The following is a 16,204-nucleotide window of genomic DNA, read 5'->3' as shown; positions in this document are numbered from 1 at the left end:
ATGAGATGATTTTTTTTTACTGCATTTGCAATCTTGCAGGGTACTTCGTTAAACTATCCAGATTGACAGAAATTATTTGATTTTTTTGGGTGAAAAGATTTCCCATTATCAATAAAAAAAAACTCTCTCCATCTTTTAATTTTTCGAAAAAAAATTTCGTAAAGATTGAAGTTTGGTCTAACATTGTAAATTTTATCTGAATATATAACTCTCCGTTAAAAAATCTTCTTCAAAATCAAAGACGGCTCTTCTGATCCCGGTAAGTCTACTGTTGTCCCAGAGGTATGTCATATAGACTCTAGATTGTGAGCCGTGGTGTAGTGGTTAGTGCATCAAACTACTAACACAAAGGTTCCTGGTTCGATTCCCGTTCGGAATGAAAATTTCAGGAACTCAATTTTCGGCTCTCCCTTGATACCATTTGCGAGTATGGTCTTAAGAAAACGATGATAGTCTGTCGGATGGGGACGATAAATGGCTGAACCGTGTTAAGAGCCATATCTCTTGCACGTTAAAGATCCCCTTGTAGATTTCGAAAAAGAGTTGGCTAATGCCGCTACAAGGCAGCACTCGCACCCGCAAAGTGGAAAGGGATTACTATAAGTTGCAAAACTTGTTTCCCAATCCACTCTTAACAAATATGTTTAAACTATAGACTATAGATATACTTAATGGAGGTGTGATAAGATGATTGAAGCTGTTAATTTTCTCCACGATGATACTTATATACGTTTCGGCAACAAAATTTATCAACAGGTTGTAGGTATCCCATGGGCACTAATTATGTCACTTTCATAGAAGACTTTTTATGGTACCGTTACCAATCACAGTTTATGACTAAACTCATTAAAGACCCGTCTAAATTGCATGTAATTGATTAATTTAAAAAACACTCACCGTTATCTTGACATATTTTCTCGTTAGATAATCAAGAATTTTCTCAATATACTGCTGACATTTACGCTAAGGAACTTACTCTAAATAAATCAAATTTACAATGTACGATAATAACTGTCCTTTCCTGGATTTAGATATTTCGGTTTTAAACGTGAAACTCCACACTAAAATTTACGACAAAAGGGACGATTTTTCGTTCCCTATTGTTAATTTTCCGTTTTTTTTTATTTTGATGTTCTTTTGGCACCATCTTACGGTGGTTATATTTCACAGCTCGTCCGCTATGCCCGTGACTGTTGTGAAGTGTTTTTATTTCAACGAACGCAGATATATGTATTACTGGAAAATTATTAAACCAGGGATATCGTTACAATAAACTACTTAAAACCTTTACTAAATTTTTCCATAGATATAAAGATCTGGTTTTGAAGTTTGGTTGTACCTGTAAAAAACTTATTTCAAACCAGATAGCACATCCTAATTTTTACGGAAATGTTGTTAACCGTGCCCGGACATTTAGAAATGATTCTTGTAAACGTATCGCTCCTTATTCTAAAAGGTTACCATTCTATAAACTTATTATAAAAGGTTACCAATTCAAACACTGTAATATGGAGAGCCGTGGTGTAGTGGTTAGTGCATCGGACTGCTAACACAAAGAATCTTGGTTCGATTCCCGTTGGGATGGAAATTTTAGGAACTCAATTTTCGGCTCTCTCTTGACACCATTTGCGAGAATGGTCTTAAGGAAACGATGATAGTCCGTCGGAAGGGGACGATAAATGGCTGACTCGTGTTAAGAGAGAGCCATATCTCTTGCACGTTTAAGACACCCTTGTAGATTTCGAAAAAGAGTAGGCTAATGCCGCTACAAGGCAGCAGTCGCACCCGCAAAGTGGAAAGGGATTACTATAAGTTGCAAAACCTGTTTCCCAATCCACTCTAAATAAATATGTTTAAACAAACACTGTAATAAGATTATTGAATATTATTTGTATTGGTTAAAAGCAAACTAACTATAACTAGTATGTTATATACTAGTACATATACACATTCATGGATCTACAATTTGTCGATACCTGTAACTTGGCATTGCACAAGGTCATGTTTTTTTCTCTGAATGTTTATGACGTCTTTACACTAAATCCGTTGGATGTTGGATGTGTACGGATCGATTGTTAAGTTTTAGATGCATGATTTTTTTTAGTTGTTAGTGGCTTTGAACTAGCTGTAAGATAACTGCGAGTACTCTCAGATCTGTTCCTAGTGTCTATTTTTTGTCAGGATGTACAAGTACCTGGCCACGTCCACTTTTATTTTTGCCCATCTGATGAGTTAAGCCTTTTTCAACTGATTTGTATAGTTCGTTCTTATGTTGTACTGTTAAACCACTGTCCCAGGTTAGGGGAGGGTTGGGATCCCGCCGACATGTTTAACCCCGCCACATTATTTATGTATGTTCCTGTCCCTAGTCAGGAGCCTGTAATTCAGTGGTTGTCGTTTGTTTATGTGATACATTACTGTTTTTTGTTCATTTTTTTTTTATATAAATGAGGCCGTTAGTTTTCTCGTTTGAATTGTTTTACATCGTCATATCGGGGCATTTCATAGCTGACTATGCGGTATGGGCTTTGCTCATTGTTGAAGGCGGTACGGTGACATAAAGTTGTTAATTTCTATGTCATTTTGGTCTCTTGTGGACAGTTGTCTCATTGGCAATTATACCACATCTTCTTTTTTATATCTATTTGGGAGAACGATAACTTTAAAATGAAAATTCTGTTTTCGAATAAAAATATAGGCTTGAAATCATATTTAAAAGTATTAAATTAGTCAGAAATAACATTTTTATATAGTTATTTCATTATTTCTTAGATTATTAACAAACTTTTTTAGAACTGTATGGTATAAATCATTTTAAGGTGCTTTTCGTCTATTTCAGTGGGACTTGGTATGCGACAAGAGTTGGGTTCCATCCACCATTACCACTTTACAAATGGGTGGTTTAATCACTGGTGGATTTGTTTCTGGTCATGTTGCAGACGCTTTTGGGCGAAAAAGTACATATGTTTGTGCATTACTCGCAATTATATTACTGAACGCTGCTGCCGCTTTTTCACCCACTTGGGAAATGTTTGCAGTATTAAGATTTTTTATTGGTTTTGCAAGTGGATTTACTACTTCCTTAAATTTTACATTTGTTATTGAGTTTACACCACGACAATCAAGATCTATGCTTAGATTTCTACCATGTAGAGAACTATTTGGAATGCTATATGCATGTCTATGTTGGTGGCTGCATGATTGGCGATACATCCAGATAGGCATTGCTCTCGCGGTTTTTCCATTATTTCTAGGAATTATTTGGTGAGTTAACAGTATGCATTCAATATAAAGCATGTATGGAAAGTGGAATATTGTAGAATTGAAAAAATATAATTGTTCTACAAAATGAACACAAGAAGCAATTGACGTTGAAAAGATGTAACGGATTCATCTCGCATAATTTACTATCACGTGATATATGAAAATTTTTATACTCCAATATTGTGTTATTTGTTCTCTAATCTTGTATCGGTTTTAGCAATGACGTTGTAACCTTGTTTTCGGCAGTTGCGCTAGAGTGTCCCTTTTGTATCGTTCACCTCTCATGTATGCAATTAGTTCCGAGCTAAATTACAAAACAAATGTATAAAGGTATATGCTTGATAAGTCAGGTCGAAAAAAAATCTCGTAATTTGAAAAAATAGATAAATATTTTGATTTGCGATTATATTTGTTATTCACGTTTTATATATGACTTCCGCTAGAATATGAGTTATTGTGACTAAATGAGGAACAATTTCCTCAATTAATACTATCTCAATTATGATTAATATTAGTAAGGTGTGCTCAATTCATGTCAAGTTTATTCGATGTACTAAGAAAATGGTTTTGCACTGGTATACACAAGTCTCGTCCAATTATTTATCCTGAGGCTAATCAATTTATGTAGGAATCATGATATAATCAACACAAATTTACGATTTCTGTAAACAAACTTATTTTTGCGGATACTTTATTTCGCGTTCATTGACCTCTTTGCGGCGATTTAATTTCGCGATTTTGAATTTAACTTGATATAGCCAAATAGAGAAAGTGTTAGTCTTTCGCGACGATTTATATTAGCATTATTTTTTTAGTCACGAAAGTCGCGAAAAAACCCAAATCGCTTGCGAAAATAAGTTGGTTTACATAGTTTTAACAAAGTATGTCTTTCATTAATTCAAACACATCGAAATACAGATAGATGTTGTTTAGTGCCAATTTATCGTTGAATCTGTTAAAAAGTGCATCTTTCAAATTTGAAACTAATTGCATCTTCAAATATGGAATTTAAAAAAATGGACTGTGAAATTTAACGTACGCTGAATTTTCCACATTGTTTAAGATATAGAAACACAGGTTATTTTGTGTAATGCAGTGACATTACTAAAAGTTCTATCATTATAGTTGAGAATGGAAATCGGGAATGATTCAAAGATTAAAAAAAACAACCCGATTAAAAAGCCGATTGCCAATCTATGGGTTTTCATCACAGCGATAAATACCACACTCCGAAGCGTGCTTCAGCTGGCCTCTAAACAAAACAATGCAATCGTTCAGTGATAATGGCCGTCATCTTTATACTCCGAAATATATAAAGGCTAAAATTTAAAAGCAAACAAGACTAACAAAGACCAGATGCTCTTGAATTTAGACAGGCGCAAAAATGCGACGGGGCTTAAAGTGTATCTCTAGACAATATTGAAAAACGATTAAACAGCAATACGCACAGCAAAACTCAGTTTATAAGATGTCTAAGTCCGATGTCAGAATAGGTAACAAAATAAACTAAATAAGCAATATGACAATGCATATATCAATTAACAAATGACAACTATCAGTTACTTACATGCCAGCTCAAGACCATAATTTAAATGTTGAAATTTTGTTTCTTCATCATATGAATATCACGATACGTCAGTTTTCAGTTTAATATTTCAAACTTAATTTCGGTAGTAAAAAGTAAAATCACAAAAATACTGAACTTAGAGGAAACTCAATTCGGAAAGTCCATAATCACATGGCAAAATCAAATAACTAAACGCATCAAAAACGAATGAACAAGAACTGTCATATTCCTGACTTGGTACAGGCATTTTCAAATGTAGAAAATGGTGGATTAAACCAGGTTTTATAGCGCTAACCCTCTCACTTTGATGACAGTCTCGTCAAATTCCGTTATATTTACAATGATGCGTTAACTAAACAGACAAAATAAATAAAATAGTCAAAATATGGGTACAGCAGTCATCATCGTGTAACAAAAACATTCATTGATTTGCGTGTCTGACGTCAGAATTGTTTTTATACGTCACATATATTTGTGGTTCAATGTACATTAAAACAATTTGAAATTTCAATTCGGCAATGTTAGCATACAGGGTTCAAAAAATCAAAAGTATGTAAGAATAAATTTCAGACATAGACCGAGATTTAAAATAGTCCAAAAGTTATATAGAATTTATAAGAATCCACAAATAGTGAATTCCACTACGCGATTGAATGATTTTGACGTTTGTGGTTCAACGTATTTTGTAATTCATAATAGAAATACATCATAATTACATAAAATAGAACAATATCATACTGACGGGAACTTTAAACGTACAGAATCAGGTAATACGAACAAAAGAAATACTAAAAGTCGCATATACAAAACACACTTTACTGGAATTTGTTAATGAATTGGATGAATTAATGAATAATGCTTTCCCCATTTGAATGGCTTTACATTAATAATATATGAGTCCCTTTATGGCTGGTTGTTCAGTGTGAGCCAAGGCTCCGTGTTGAAGGCCGTACCTTGACCTATAATGGTTTACTTTTATAAATTGTTATTTGGATGGAGAGTTGTTTCATTTGCACTCATACCACATCTTCCTATCTCTATATACGTTTACAAAAGATTGTATAGAAATACTACTCTTTCTCTGTCTTACTCATACATGAACTATATTTTGAAGGTTTGTACCTGAAAGCTTTAGATGGTTGGTGACACATTGGAAAATAAGGAAAGCATACGATGTGATTAAAACAATAGCAAGCATGAATAATAAACAGCCACCAGAGTTTGACAAATTCCACGAAGAAGTCATACAAGTAAAAGATTTGGTATCTGAAGAGAAGAAATACAGTGTTCTAGACTTATTAGATAATCCTCGTCTTTTAAAGATTACGCTTTTGCTAATGGTTGCGTGGTAATTATACAAACTTAAAAATGAAGCACATAATTAACTAATAAACATTGTCTTGCACAATACAAAAAGAACAAAAATCAGCTATTAATGTCTTTATTTACCATCATTGAAAACAAATCATGGAAAATATTTTGTCATTGCTTAAGTTTTTAATATAGTCATTCAAGGCGAACTCATATGCTATATTGCTATTTATCTTCCGATTCCTAGATATAATTCTGTAAACGAGTTTATTCCCTTTTTCACTAATCATCTGTTTGATTATTTTTTTTCAAATCTTTTGGCTTGTTGCATCATTAAAGGGGACATTTGATGTCGAAATGTACATATTGAGCAGTAAAATGAATGCACTTATTTTATCATAAGTCGTATTGTTTTAATATTTGACATTTTAGCTAATATATTTTTCGTAGGTTTAGCGGTGGATACGGAACATATGGTATTTTTTTTGGAGTTCAACAGCTTGGAGGAAATATTTACTTAAAGTTGATACTCCTGAATGCCATTGGTTTATTTCAATTGACTGGATGGTATTTTGCTAATTGGTAAGATAATATCAAAATGTTATCTGGAATGGTTTGAACAAATACTATTTTTGGTGATTACGAATGTACTTCGCTGTATTCGGCCGTCAAACATGCTGCGCGTGCATTTCTCTACTGCCTTTTATGTATATTATGAGTATGAAAATGCAAATAAACAGTTATTATGTATGCGCCCGAGGCGCTTTTCTGATTTACCTCCTTAAGGAACAGCAGCAAATAAATATTTGAAAGCAACAGATACATATGAACAAATGTGTGTGTATACAAGGGACCTTAAATAATAGCATAAAATGCATTGCAGGATCATTGCTATATTCTGTTTAAACCGTCCACTGTATTATAGAAATTAAGTTGTTTACCATTTTCTCCACTACTCTTCACAACAAAACATCAAAAATCTTTGTCTGAAAACATCATAATTAACATTCAGTTGATTTATATCAGTCCTTGAATTTAATCTTTATTATTATGCTATACTAGTTTCTTCTACATTCTTAGTATTGGAAGAAGATGGACAACTTCAATGTTTTATATTATTGGTGGATGCTCAGGAATTATCGTAGGCATATTACAAGCCTTAGGTAATGTAAAATCATTTTAACGTTCCATTAAAAAATGAAAAAAATATACAGGTGAATAAAACATAAAAAGAGTAACCGTAAATTTGGGACATTACAACAGACCAACACCCGATTTTTTCAAAAATGTTGGAGTTTAAATAAAGTCAAACAACAATGAAAACATAAGATCTAGATTGCGTAGGTACATACAATGTGGAAAGGTCCAACTAGTTTAACGCGCACGAATCCCATGTTTTGCCAATCATGACCTCATAACGTACATGTTTAACACATGATCATAAAATGTGTGCATCATAGCTGCGCAACAAATGAACATTACCATGAAGTAGGATATAGAAAGGATGTAACATTGAAAGTCAAATTGAATTGCAGATACTAGCATAATAATTTACACTTGTACGTAGATATAGGAAGATGTGGTGTGAGTGCCAATGAGACAACTCTCCATCCAAGTAACAATTTAAAAAGTAAACCATTATAGGTTAAAGTACGGCCTTCAACACGGAGCCTTGGCTCACACCGAACAACAAGCTATAAAGGGCCCCAAAATTACTAGTGTAAAATCATTCAAACGGGAAAACCAACGGTCTAATCTATATAAACAAAACAAGAAACACGTATATATTACATAAACAAACGACAACTACTGTACATCAGATTCCTGACTTAGGACAGGTGCAAACATTTGCAGCGGGATTAAACGTTTTAATGGATCCAAACCTTCTCCCTTTTTCTGAAACAATAGCATAACATCACAACATAGAAAAACACACGATAAAATATCAATTGGCAGACTTAACTCAATCAAAAAACGTATGATTACACAATGAACGAATAAATTTGATCTGCGATATCTGAATACAAATGCACAGTTAATTAAATATTAGAGACAAACATTCATGACCAACAAGCTACAACATATTCAAACAAAGCCATGGCAGGACATCACTGAGAAATATTTAACCAATCAAAATTCACTTTAGAAAAAAACCTGTTTTAAAAAAATAATTATAATCTTGAAGTTTATACAAATGTAGTAAGAATAAGTGAAAAATTGAAGATATTACAAATAATCAAAGCTGGTGTACAGACAAGATCCATATATTTTTAAAAAATAACAAAAAAGCATTATAAACAGTATCAACAGGTCGAATTAACAAGAAATTACGATTTGAGAGTACTCGCAGTTACTGACAGCTAGTTAAAAGCCAAAGCCAATTAATAATAAAAAATCATGCATCAGAGACTAAAATCAAGTAAAACACATCCCAGTGATTTAGTATTTTAACGTCATTAATAGTCAAAGAAGACATGACTTGTACAATGCCAAAAATCAATGTATCGAAAAGTAGTAGGATAGTGAAGAGCGACTTTTATAGAAATAAAAATTAACGTGTCTGTGTCTCTATACATCTCGCCTCAAAAGATAATAAAAATTAGTTCTGCTTTAATTTGCTAATGACAAAATCAATATTAGTGCCAATGTGAACTATATTCAGAGATCTAATTACAATATTGGTACGATAACCCTTACTTTTAAGTTTGTTTAAAGGTTCGATGAGTTTACAAGGATCACATAGTGATTTCCTCGCTTTAAGTACAATATTACCATAAAATTTAGGATGTGAAATACCATTTTTAACAAGCTTTCTACAGGTATAGCCAAATTTACCAATCAAATCTTTGTATCTATGAAAGAATTTAGAAAAAGTTTTAAGTAATTCATGGTATCGAAATCCCTGACACAACAATTTACCAGTGATGCATTGATTACGTTCGTTAAAATCTATGACATCAGAACACACACGGGCAAACCGAACGAGTTGCGATATATAAACACCGTATGATGGAGCCAAAGGCACATCGCCGTGGTGTAGTGGTTAGTGCATCGGACTACTAACACAAAGGTACCTGGTTCGATTCCCGTTTGGGATGAAAATTTCAGGAACTCAATTTTCGGCTCTCCCTTGACACCATTTGCGAGTATGGTCTTGAGGAAACGATGATAGTCCGTCGGACGGGGACGATAAATGGCTGACCCGTGTTAAGAGAGAGCCATATCTCTTGCACGTTAAAGACACCCTGCTATATTTCGAAAAAGAGTAGGCTAATGCCGCTACAAGGCAGCACTCGCACCCGCAAAGTGGAAAGGGATTAATATAAGTTGCAAAACTTGTTTCCCAATCCACTATAAATAAATATGTTTAAACTAAAGGCACATCGCCGTCTAAAAAAGGACGTGTTTATCTAAATATCTTTATATATAGCTGTATATGCGTAAAATAGTATTTAGCATGTTTAGACACTACTTAAAAAAACAAAATTGCGCTTCATATGTTTCTTTCCGAACACAATTGCTAATGTAAATATTTACTCTGCGTAACTGACATTTACCTCAATTCTCAACTTCGTAAATTATTTTGCCTTATTAAAACCTTTTTATATTCGAGCGTCACTGATAAAAGTCTTTTGTAGACGATACGTACGTTAGGCGTACAAAATTTCAATTCTAGTTTTATGATGAGTTTATGTATACGTTTTTATATTTCAGAATTAGAAAATAAGGAAACATTCATAACAATTTTTGCACTTCCCTCAAAAGCATTTGTGACTGCTGGCTGGGTATCTGTCATGCTGATAACGGCTGAAATATATCCAACTGTAGTAAGGTATGACTGATTTGATGTTAGATTTGATACATTTGGCATGTGTAATATTAAATGAAACAGTGACTCAAACAAATATTAAGATAATTACACTTGTGTTAGTCCATAACTCATCTGTAATTCGACATATTCTATGAAATATGTCAGCTAAATGACTGAACGTCTAGGAATTAAAATCAAAAATCTGTAAAAACAATTTCAAGTATTTATTGGTCTCCCTGATTGCTTCACAAAACCACTGTTAAAATCATCAACATTTATGTTATCAGTAATCAAAACCAGGCGTCAAAATTACATTGAAATACCTGCTATGAGGTGATATGATTCAGATATGAATGCAAAAAAAAAGACAAAATATCTAGTAAGAGTTCCTCATCTCAAACAATGATAAGAACATATAACATTTTACAGAAGAATTCCTCCTATTTTACACAGAAAAATATAGAAGCAAAGATTTGTGTACATGTATGTGTGTTGCTTGGTAAAATTGTTTTTCAACAGGTAATTGAAATTCCTGTGGGGTCCGACAAGCATCGCTAACTTGTTCTTTTTTCTAACAAGAAAGATTTCGAACAGGTTCTCATGAAAAACAAATATAAAAAGAAGCTGACATTAACCTTTGACATCCAGTTCTGCTATATATAGATTATTATGAAAAAGAACTATAAAAAGAAGCTGACATTAACCTTTGACATCCAGTCCTGGTATACATAGATTATGTCTTTACACTGAATCATTTAAAGAGGAAATGAAAGATACCAGAGGGACAGTCAAACTCGTTGATTAAAAAAATTAACTGACAACGCCAAGGCCAAAATAAAAATATATCCGAATGCATTTTGCATAAACGAAACAAATGCAAAGACTACTAAATGACAGTCGTTCTTTAACAACAGACAACTGTCCTGATACGCAGTCAATTTCGGAAATAGTGTACTGTCATCTTAAATCATGTGCGCGTAATAATAAGCTACGAATACGACTGGTGATAACAATGTGCAAGAACCAACAAAGTTGATGGCCATTGTTTGTTGCCCTATAGAAAATATTTCAGTGATTTTCAACCCCTACAATCTCAAAATGCAGAAAATCTGTTAAAATGTTACAATTGTTTGTATTTTTAACGCCAACCTATTAAACACAATTGTAAGGTATCGTCTATTGTAGAAACATTGGTTCCGGTTTGCTGAATGCCACGTCTGGAATAGGGATAATGGTAGCGCCAATTGTTAATTTTGCTGTAGGTAGTTTAGAAATATTTAACTGATGATTGCTGATCTTGTTATTGACTCTTTGTCCGTTTTTCGGAACCCTCTAGTTATATCTAAGTAGTGTCTCTCAAATATTATAATATGATACCGTGCAATCTGACAATGTTGATGTGGAAATGCATCTGTAAAGTTCGTGTCTTTTTATCTCAAAACATTTGTTAGATTGTAAAATCTCTAGTTTTTTGTATTAAAGACCGGTTTTTTTTCTTCCTATTAACCACATCAAAATGTCGTATCGATAACTTCTTACTAAAACTAAAAAAGATTTGTGAAGTCAGAGCAACAGTCGTCAACAGCCAAATGATCTCTGATCGGGACAGTCAACGGATAATACGTCTACAACTGGCACTTTCAATAAAGCAAGACTAACAACAACAACATTATATAGTAAAGTGTAAACACACTTTTTCTGAAGAAAAAAAGGAAAGTTCCTTGAAAAAAAAAGCCATTCAGTAGTACATCGTCAGCCTTTAACAGTTCTATTTAGAATAATGTGTACCATAAACATGCGACGAATATTTGGTTGTTTATAAATTTATATGCGGTTCAGGTCAACATTTAGTTTAGTATAGCAATTGGCTTCTTAAATTAAACAATTAAACGAACAATGATCACCTAATCAAATATTTATGGCATTGTCGTTATTTTTCAGAGCCAGAAGATTCCTGGATTGCTTTATCTAATATTTGCCGGTCTCATGTTCTTATCGGCGTTCCTTGTGATTTTGTTACCAGAAACAAACAATAAAGCTCTTGAAGACACAATTGACTTTGATCCAAACAACTCTATATCAAAGAAAATAAAAAAATCTTTTAATACAACAATGCAAAAAGGTTATGAATATCTGAAATAGAGATATTTGACCTGAAGAACGTACTTTTTTTGTTTGAGAAAAATGTGTTCATTTTTTTTTGTATTTTACTTGTAATTCATTATTTCTGTGTTTAATGAATTTTATTAAGATACGTTCTTAGAACAAAGATACCAATCAAACCAACTACAAATTAAAGAGAAGTGAAATTAATGGACAGTTTGTGATTTTACGGACACATAACGAAAGCCTTACACTTTTAAATTTTACAATAAATAGTTATCAAAAGTACCAGGATTATAATTTTATACGCCAGACGCGCGTTTCGTCTACATAAGACTCATCAGTGACGCTCAGATCAAAATAGTTAAAAAGCCAAATAAAGATGTTTGCCAATATATCCAATCTAACCGGGAACTGACATCAAAAGTCCGGCATCGTATATCCATTTTTATCATATATTTAGTACAAAATACAGCTATTTTGTATATCTAATAAAGGTTCTTTTTTCCAGTCTGTATCACCTACCCTGTATCGCATACCCCGTATCGTATGGCTAAACCCGTATCGCATACCCCGTATCGCATGGTAAAACCCGTATCGCATACCTTTTTTTTTTTTTTTTTTTTTTTTAACTAAAGTCAGTTTTTTAGGGGTGTTTTTTGCTTAAGATTTTTTTTTCTAAAAATAGGTATTTTTTTGGAATGACGTCATTGTTTGGTATGTAACGTCACGTACATCAAGTTTTCATATTGTATGTGACGTCACGAACATCAAGTTTTTACAACATATTTTTTGGCACACTCAATGCAACTATAAAAAATACAAAACACTTAAATATATACAATAATAAACAAAATATTTTCAAAACAATAGATTGTAAGGTAACCTAGGTGCTTCGTATAAATAATTGAGCAGTTATTTTAAAGCTTTGAAACAAGACAAAAGCAGAACTGAAGGTAACCCAGTACTATGGATCAGAAAACAGTTCATATACTATAATATTCTTCTGTTGAAATATATGATAAAGCGTATAATACATGGCAAAATCCGTATCACATGCCGTATCACCCTCGACCAATATCATCCCTCGGGCCTAAAGGCCCTCGGGCTGATATTGATGTCTCGGGATGATACGACATATGATACGGATTTTGCCATGTATTATTCTCTATATATATCATGATATTTGAGACGAAAATAAAATATATATTCTTGTACGATATATAAAGGACATGCTTCCCGCCTTTGATACATAACCTTCTTAGTTTCCAGTAAGTCTATATTTTAAAAGATTTTTTGTGTTATTAAAATTTGCTGTTACAAAATATTAGAAATTATTATAAATTAAGGAATGTATCTCCCTCAGACAAAGCTCTGATTCCTTTCACGGATTTGGCTATACTGTTTGGACCTTTTGGATTATACCTCTTCATCTTTTATATAAGCTTTGGATTTCAAATATTTTGGCCACGAACATCACCGAAGAGACATGTACATGTATTGTCGAAATGCGCATCTGGTGCAAGAAAATTGGAACCGTTAATTTTATTGAGTATAATCTTGTGGTTAAGATATATTTTGTTATGATACTTTGTCATGTGTTGTCGATTTAAATTTTCAAATAAAACGTTCAGCCTCTTCGAGGTTGTTCTCAATATATCATTCATATTTTTAAGTTTTCCTCTGGAAATTAAATTTCTGCTAACTTGTATTTTGTTTGGTCCAATAGTTACGTGTCATGAAATGGAATTCCTTTATAAATACAAGTTTTAAATTGAAGAAAAAATGTGGGATATTTTTTTTCCGCTGGAAGACATATAAAAGAGGGACGAAAGACACCAAAGGGACAGTCAAACTCGTAAATCTAAAACAAACTGACAACGCCATGGCTAAAAATGAAAAAGACAAACAGAAAAACAATAGTACACATGACACAACATAGAAAACTAAAGAATAAACAACACGAACCCCACCAAAAACTAGGGGTGATCTCAGGTGCTCCGGAAGGGTAAGCAGATCCTGCTCCACATGCGGCACCCGTCGTGTTGCTTATGTGATTACAAATCCGGTTAATAGTCTAATTCGGTAGGTCAAATTCATGAAAGGGAAGGGGATTGTAGTTACGACGTAAGGAACATATCCGATATCATATGTGAAACGGTTATTCCATAACGGTCAACCAACTCGTGATGGCGTCCGTAAAATTTACGAAGGGATGATTTCAACTTCACCATTTGGAACTCTTGGTTTAATAGCTTCCTTGTGAGCAGTAACCCTCTATCAAGAAAATCATGATAGGAAATGCAAGCACGGGAATATCGTATTAATTGGGAGATATATACCCCGTATGCAGGTGCTGCTGGAATGTTGCTACTTAGAAATGGAAAGTTCACAATTGGAAAGCTGAAATCATCTCTTTTGTCGTAAAGTTTTGTCTTCAACCGACCCTCATTGTCAATATAATAGTACTTGTTCCTAATGGAATAAAGGCTACAGAATATTTTCCCAATAGGAACAGACATTTTACCTTTGTTCATAACAAAATTGTCAAGAGGAACAAACACGTGTTGGGAATGTGTTTAACATGCAGTTTCAAAAGAGTTCACCAATTCATATTGCATTGAATACTTGACAAGGACATGAAGGATGATAAAAAGAATTGCTTTTCAAATTTTGAAGATTTCTATCGGATGCATTCTTTTTTCTTTTATAAGTATTTCAGAACCTAGTGATGGTTGAATTTAATCTTTTTATCAGAACAATGGTTTAAGTAATCAAAAAGTTTATTGAATACGCATATATCAACTGTGCCGTTGTTTGTATTTACTAAAACGCTTGGATGTTTTTATTGCTCTAATGATCTTTATAACCGTAATCGTCAAACAAAATCAAAATCATAACTCAATTTCGGTGGTGTCACGTTCTGGTGAAGTCTGGAACTCATTAAAGAAGAAAAATGCTCTGTGGTTACAACTTGAAAGGGATAAAAAACGGCCAAATTATTTTGAGAGTTGAATAGCTTTTAATCTCATGATAGACAACACCCGACGATGACAAGAACAAGCTCTTTGCTTGGAATTTGGACATAAAGAATGAGGTCACATGTTTTTGGCTAATGCATTCTTTTCTCAAAAGGACAGTGACGAAGCATCATTGCATGTATTTTACCTACTTGGATTATTGCGGCGATCATTAAGTTGATAACTTCTTTTGCCGCACGTAATTAACTTTATATTAAAATACTTATGGTTTAATTATGAGCTGTGCGCACAAATAGAACGAATATTTTAATTTTCCTGTCCTGGTGTACGGTGGTTTCCACATTATTGTAAATACTACAATGTTAAATATTGCTGTATTTATTTTATGTCATCTAATGTCATGTAGGATTAAACTTCTTCCCATTCCAATGTTCATTATTTTTAAAATACGATATTAAAAACAAATTGTACTACAATCTACAATAAAATTCTGAACTTCCTTTTGACTTATTGGTCCCCTTTTCTATAAATCAGTGACAAGTGGTCCATCAAATCATCAAATTGAGTTTAAGCAAAAATAATACGACGAAATAAAAGAACATTCAAGAGAGTGATTATTAATATACCTTTTTTGGTGTTAACGCCGGCTTAATATTTTGAAAACGGGTTCATGGTGGCCGCGCTGTAGTCAAAGAACTGTATCACGGGCATATCAGCGCAGAGGTGGTTAGTTCGCACGTATCCAGTGCGGTCGAATCTAATCTTGATAGATTTGAATTGTTAGTTTTTCTACAGACATCCTAGGCTTTTCTATGCAGGCACTCCGATTGCCTGCACCAAAACTGAATGCCACGAAATATCATAACGGTACTGAAAGTTGCTTTATACTCAAATCTATGCAGGCATAGAGAATATCAGAAAATGTTTTCTGGTGGTGTAACTGGTTATCAAAAGTACGAGAATTATAATTTAATACGCCACTCTACAGATGACTCATCAGTGACGCTCAGATCAAAATAGTTATCACGCCAAACCAGAACATTATGCAGGAACATATCTCTGTAAGTGCTGTTTTCCCTCAAAAACTGTTTAATCAGTAAATGTGAACATTAAAAAAAAGATTGAGAAACAAATGTTTCTTGAACGTTTATAGAAAAATAGAAAAAC

At 33.3% G+C, this 16,204-nt stretch overlaps 1 protein-coding gene across 1 annotated transcript; it reads left to right on the top strand.

Moving 5' to 3' along the window:
* Positions 1-2,893: 2,893 nt before the first annotated feature.
* On the top strand, positions 2,894-11,238 carry LOC134687713 (organic anion transporter 3-like). The gene is made up of 6 exons (XM_063548171.1): positions 2,894-3,264; positions 5,946-6,179; positions 6,593-6,724; positions 7,223-7,305; positions 9,857-9,974; positions 11,139-11,238. Exons 1-6 carry the CDS (start codon positions 2,894-2,896, stop codon positions 11,236-11,238), a joined length of 1,038 nt encoding a protein of 345 aa, XP_063404241.1.
* The last annotated feature ends 4,966 nt before the right edge of the window (positions 11,239-16,204 follow it).

The sequence above is a fragment of the Mytilus trossulus genome, chromosome 10 (genome assembly GCF_036588685.1).
Source record: "Mytilus trossulus isolate FHL-02 chromosome 10, PNRI_Mtr1.1.1.hap1, whole genome shotgun sequence".
NCBI lineage: Eukaryota > Metazoa > Mollusca > Bivalvia > Mytilida > Mytilidae > Mytilus > Mytilus trossulus.
The sequence above is the reverse complement of the archived record's forward strand: the minus strand, read 5'-3'. Positions and strand labels throughout refer to the sequence as shown.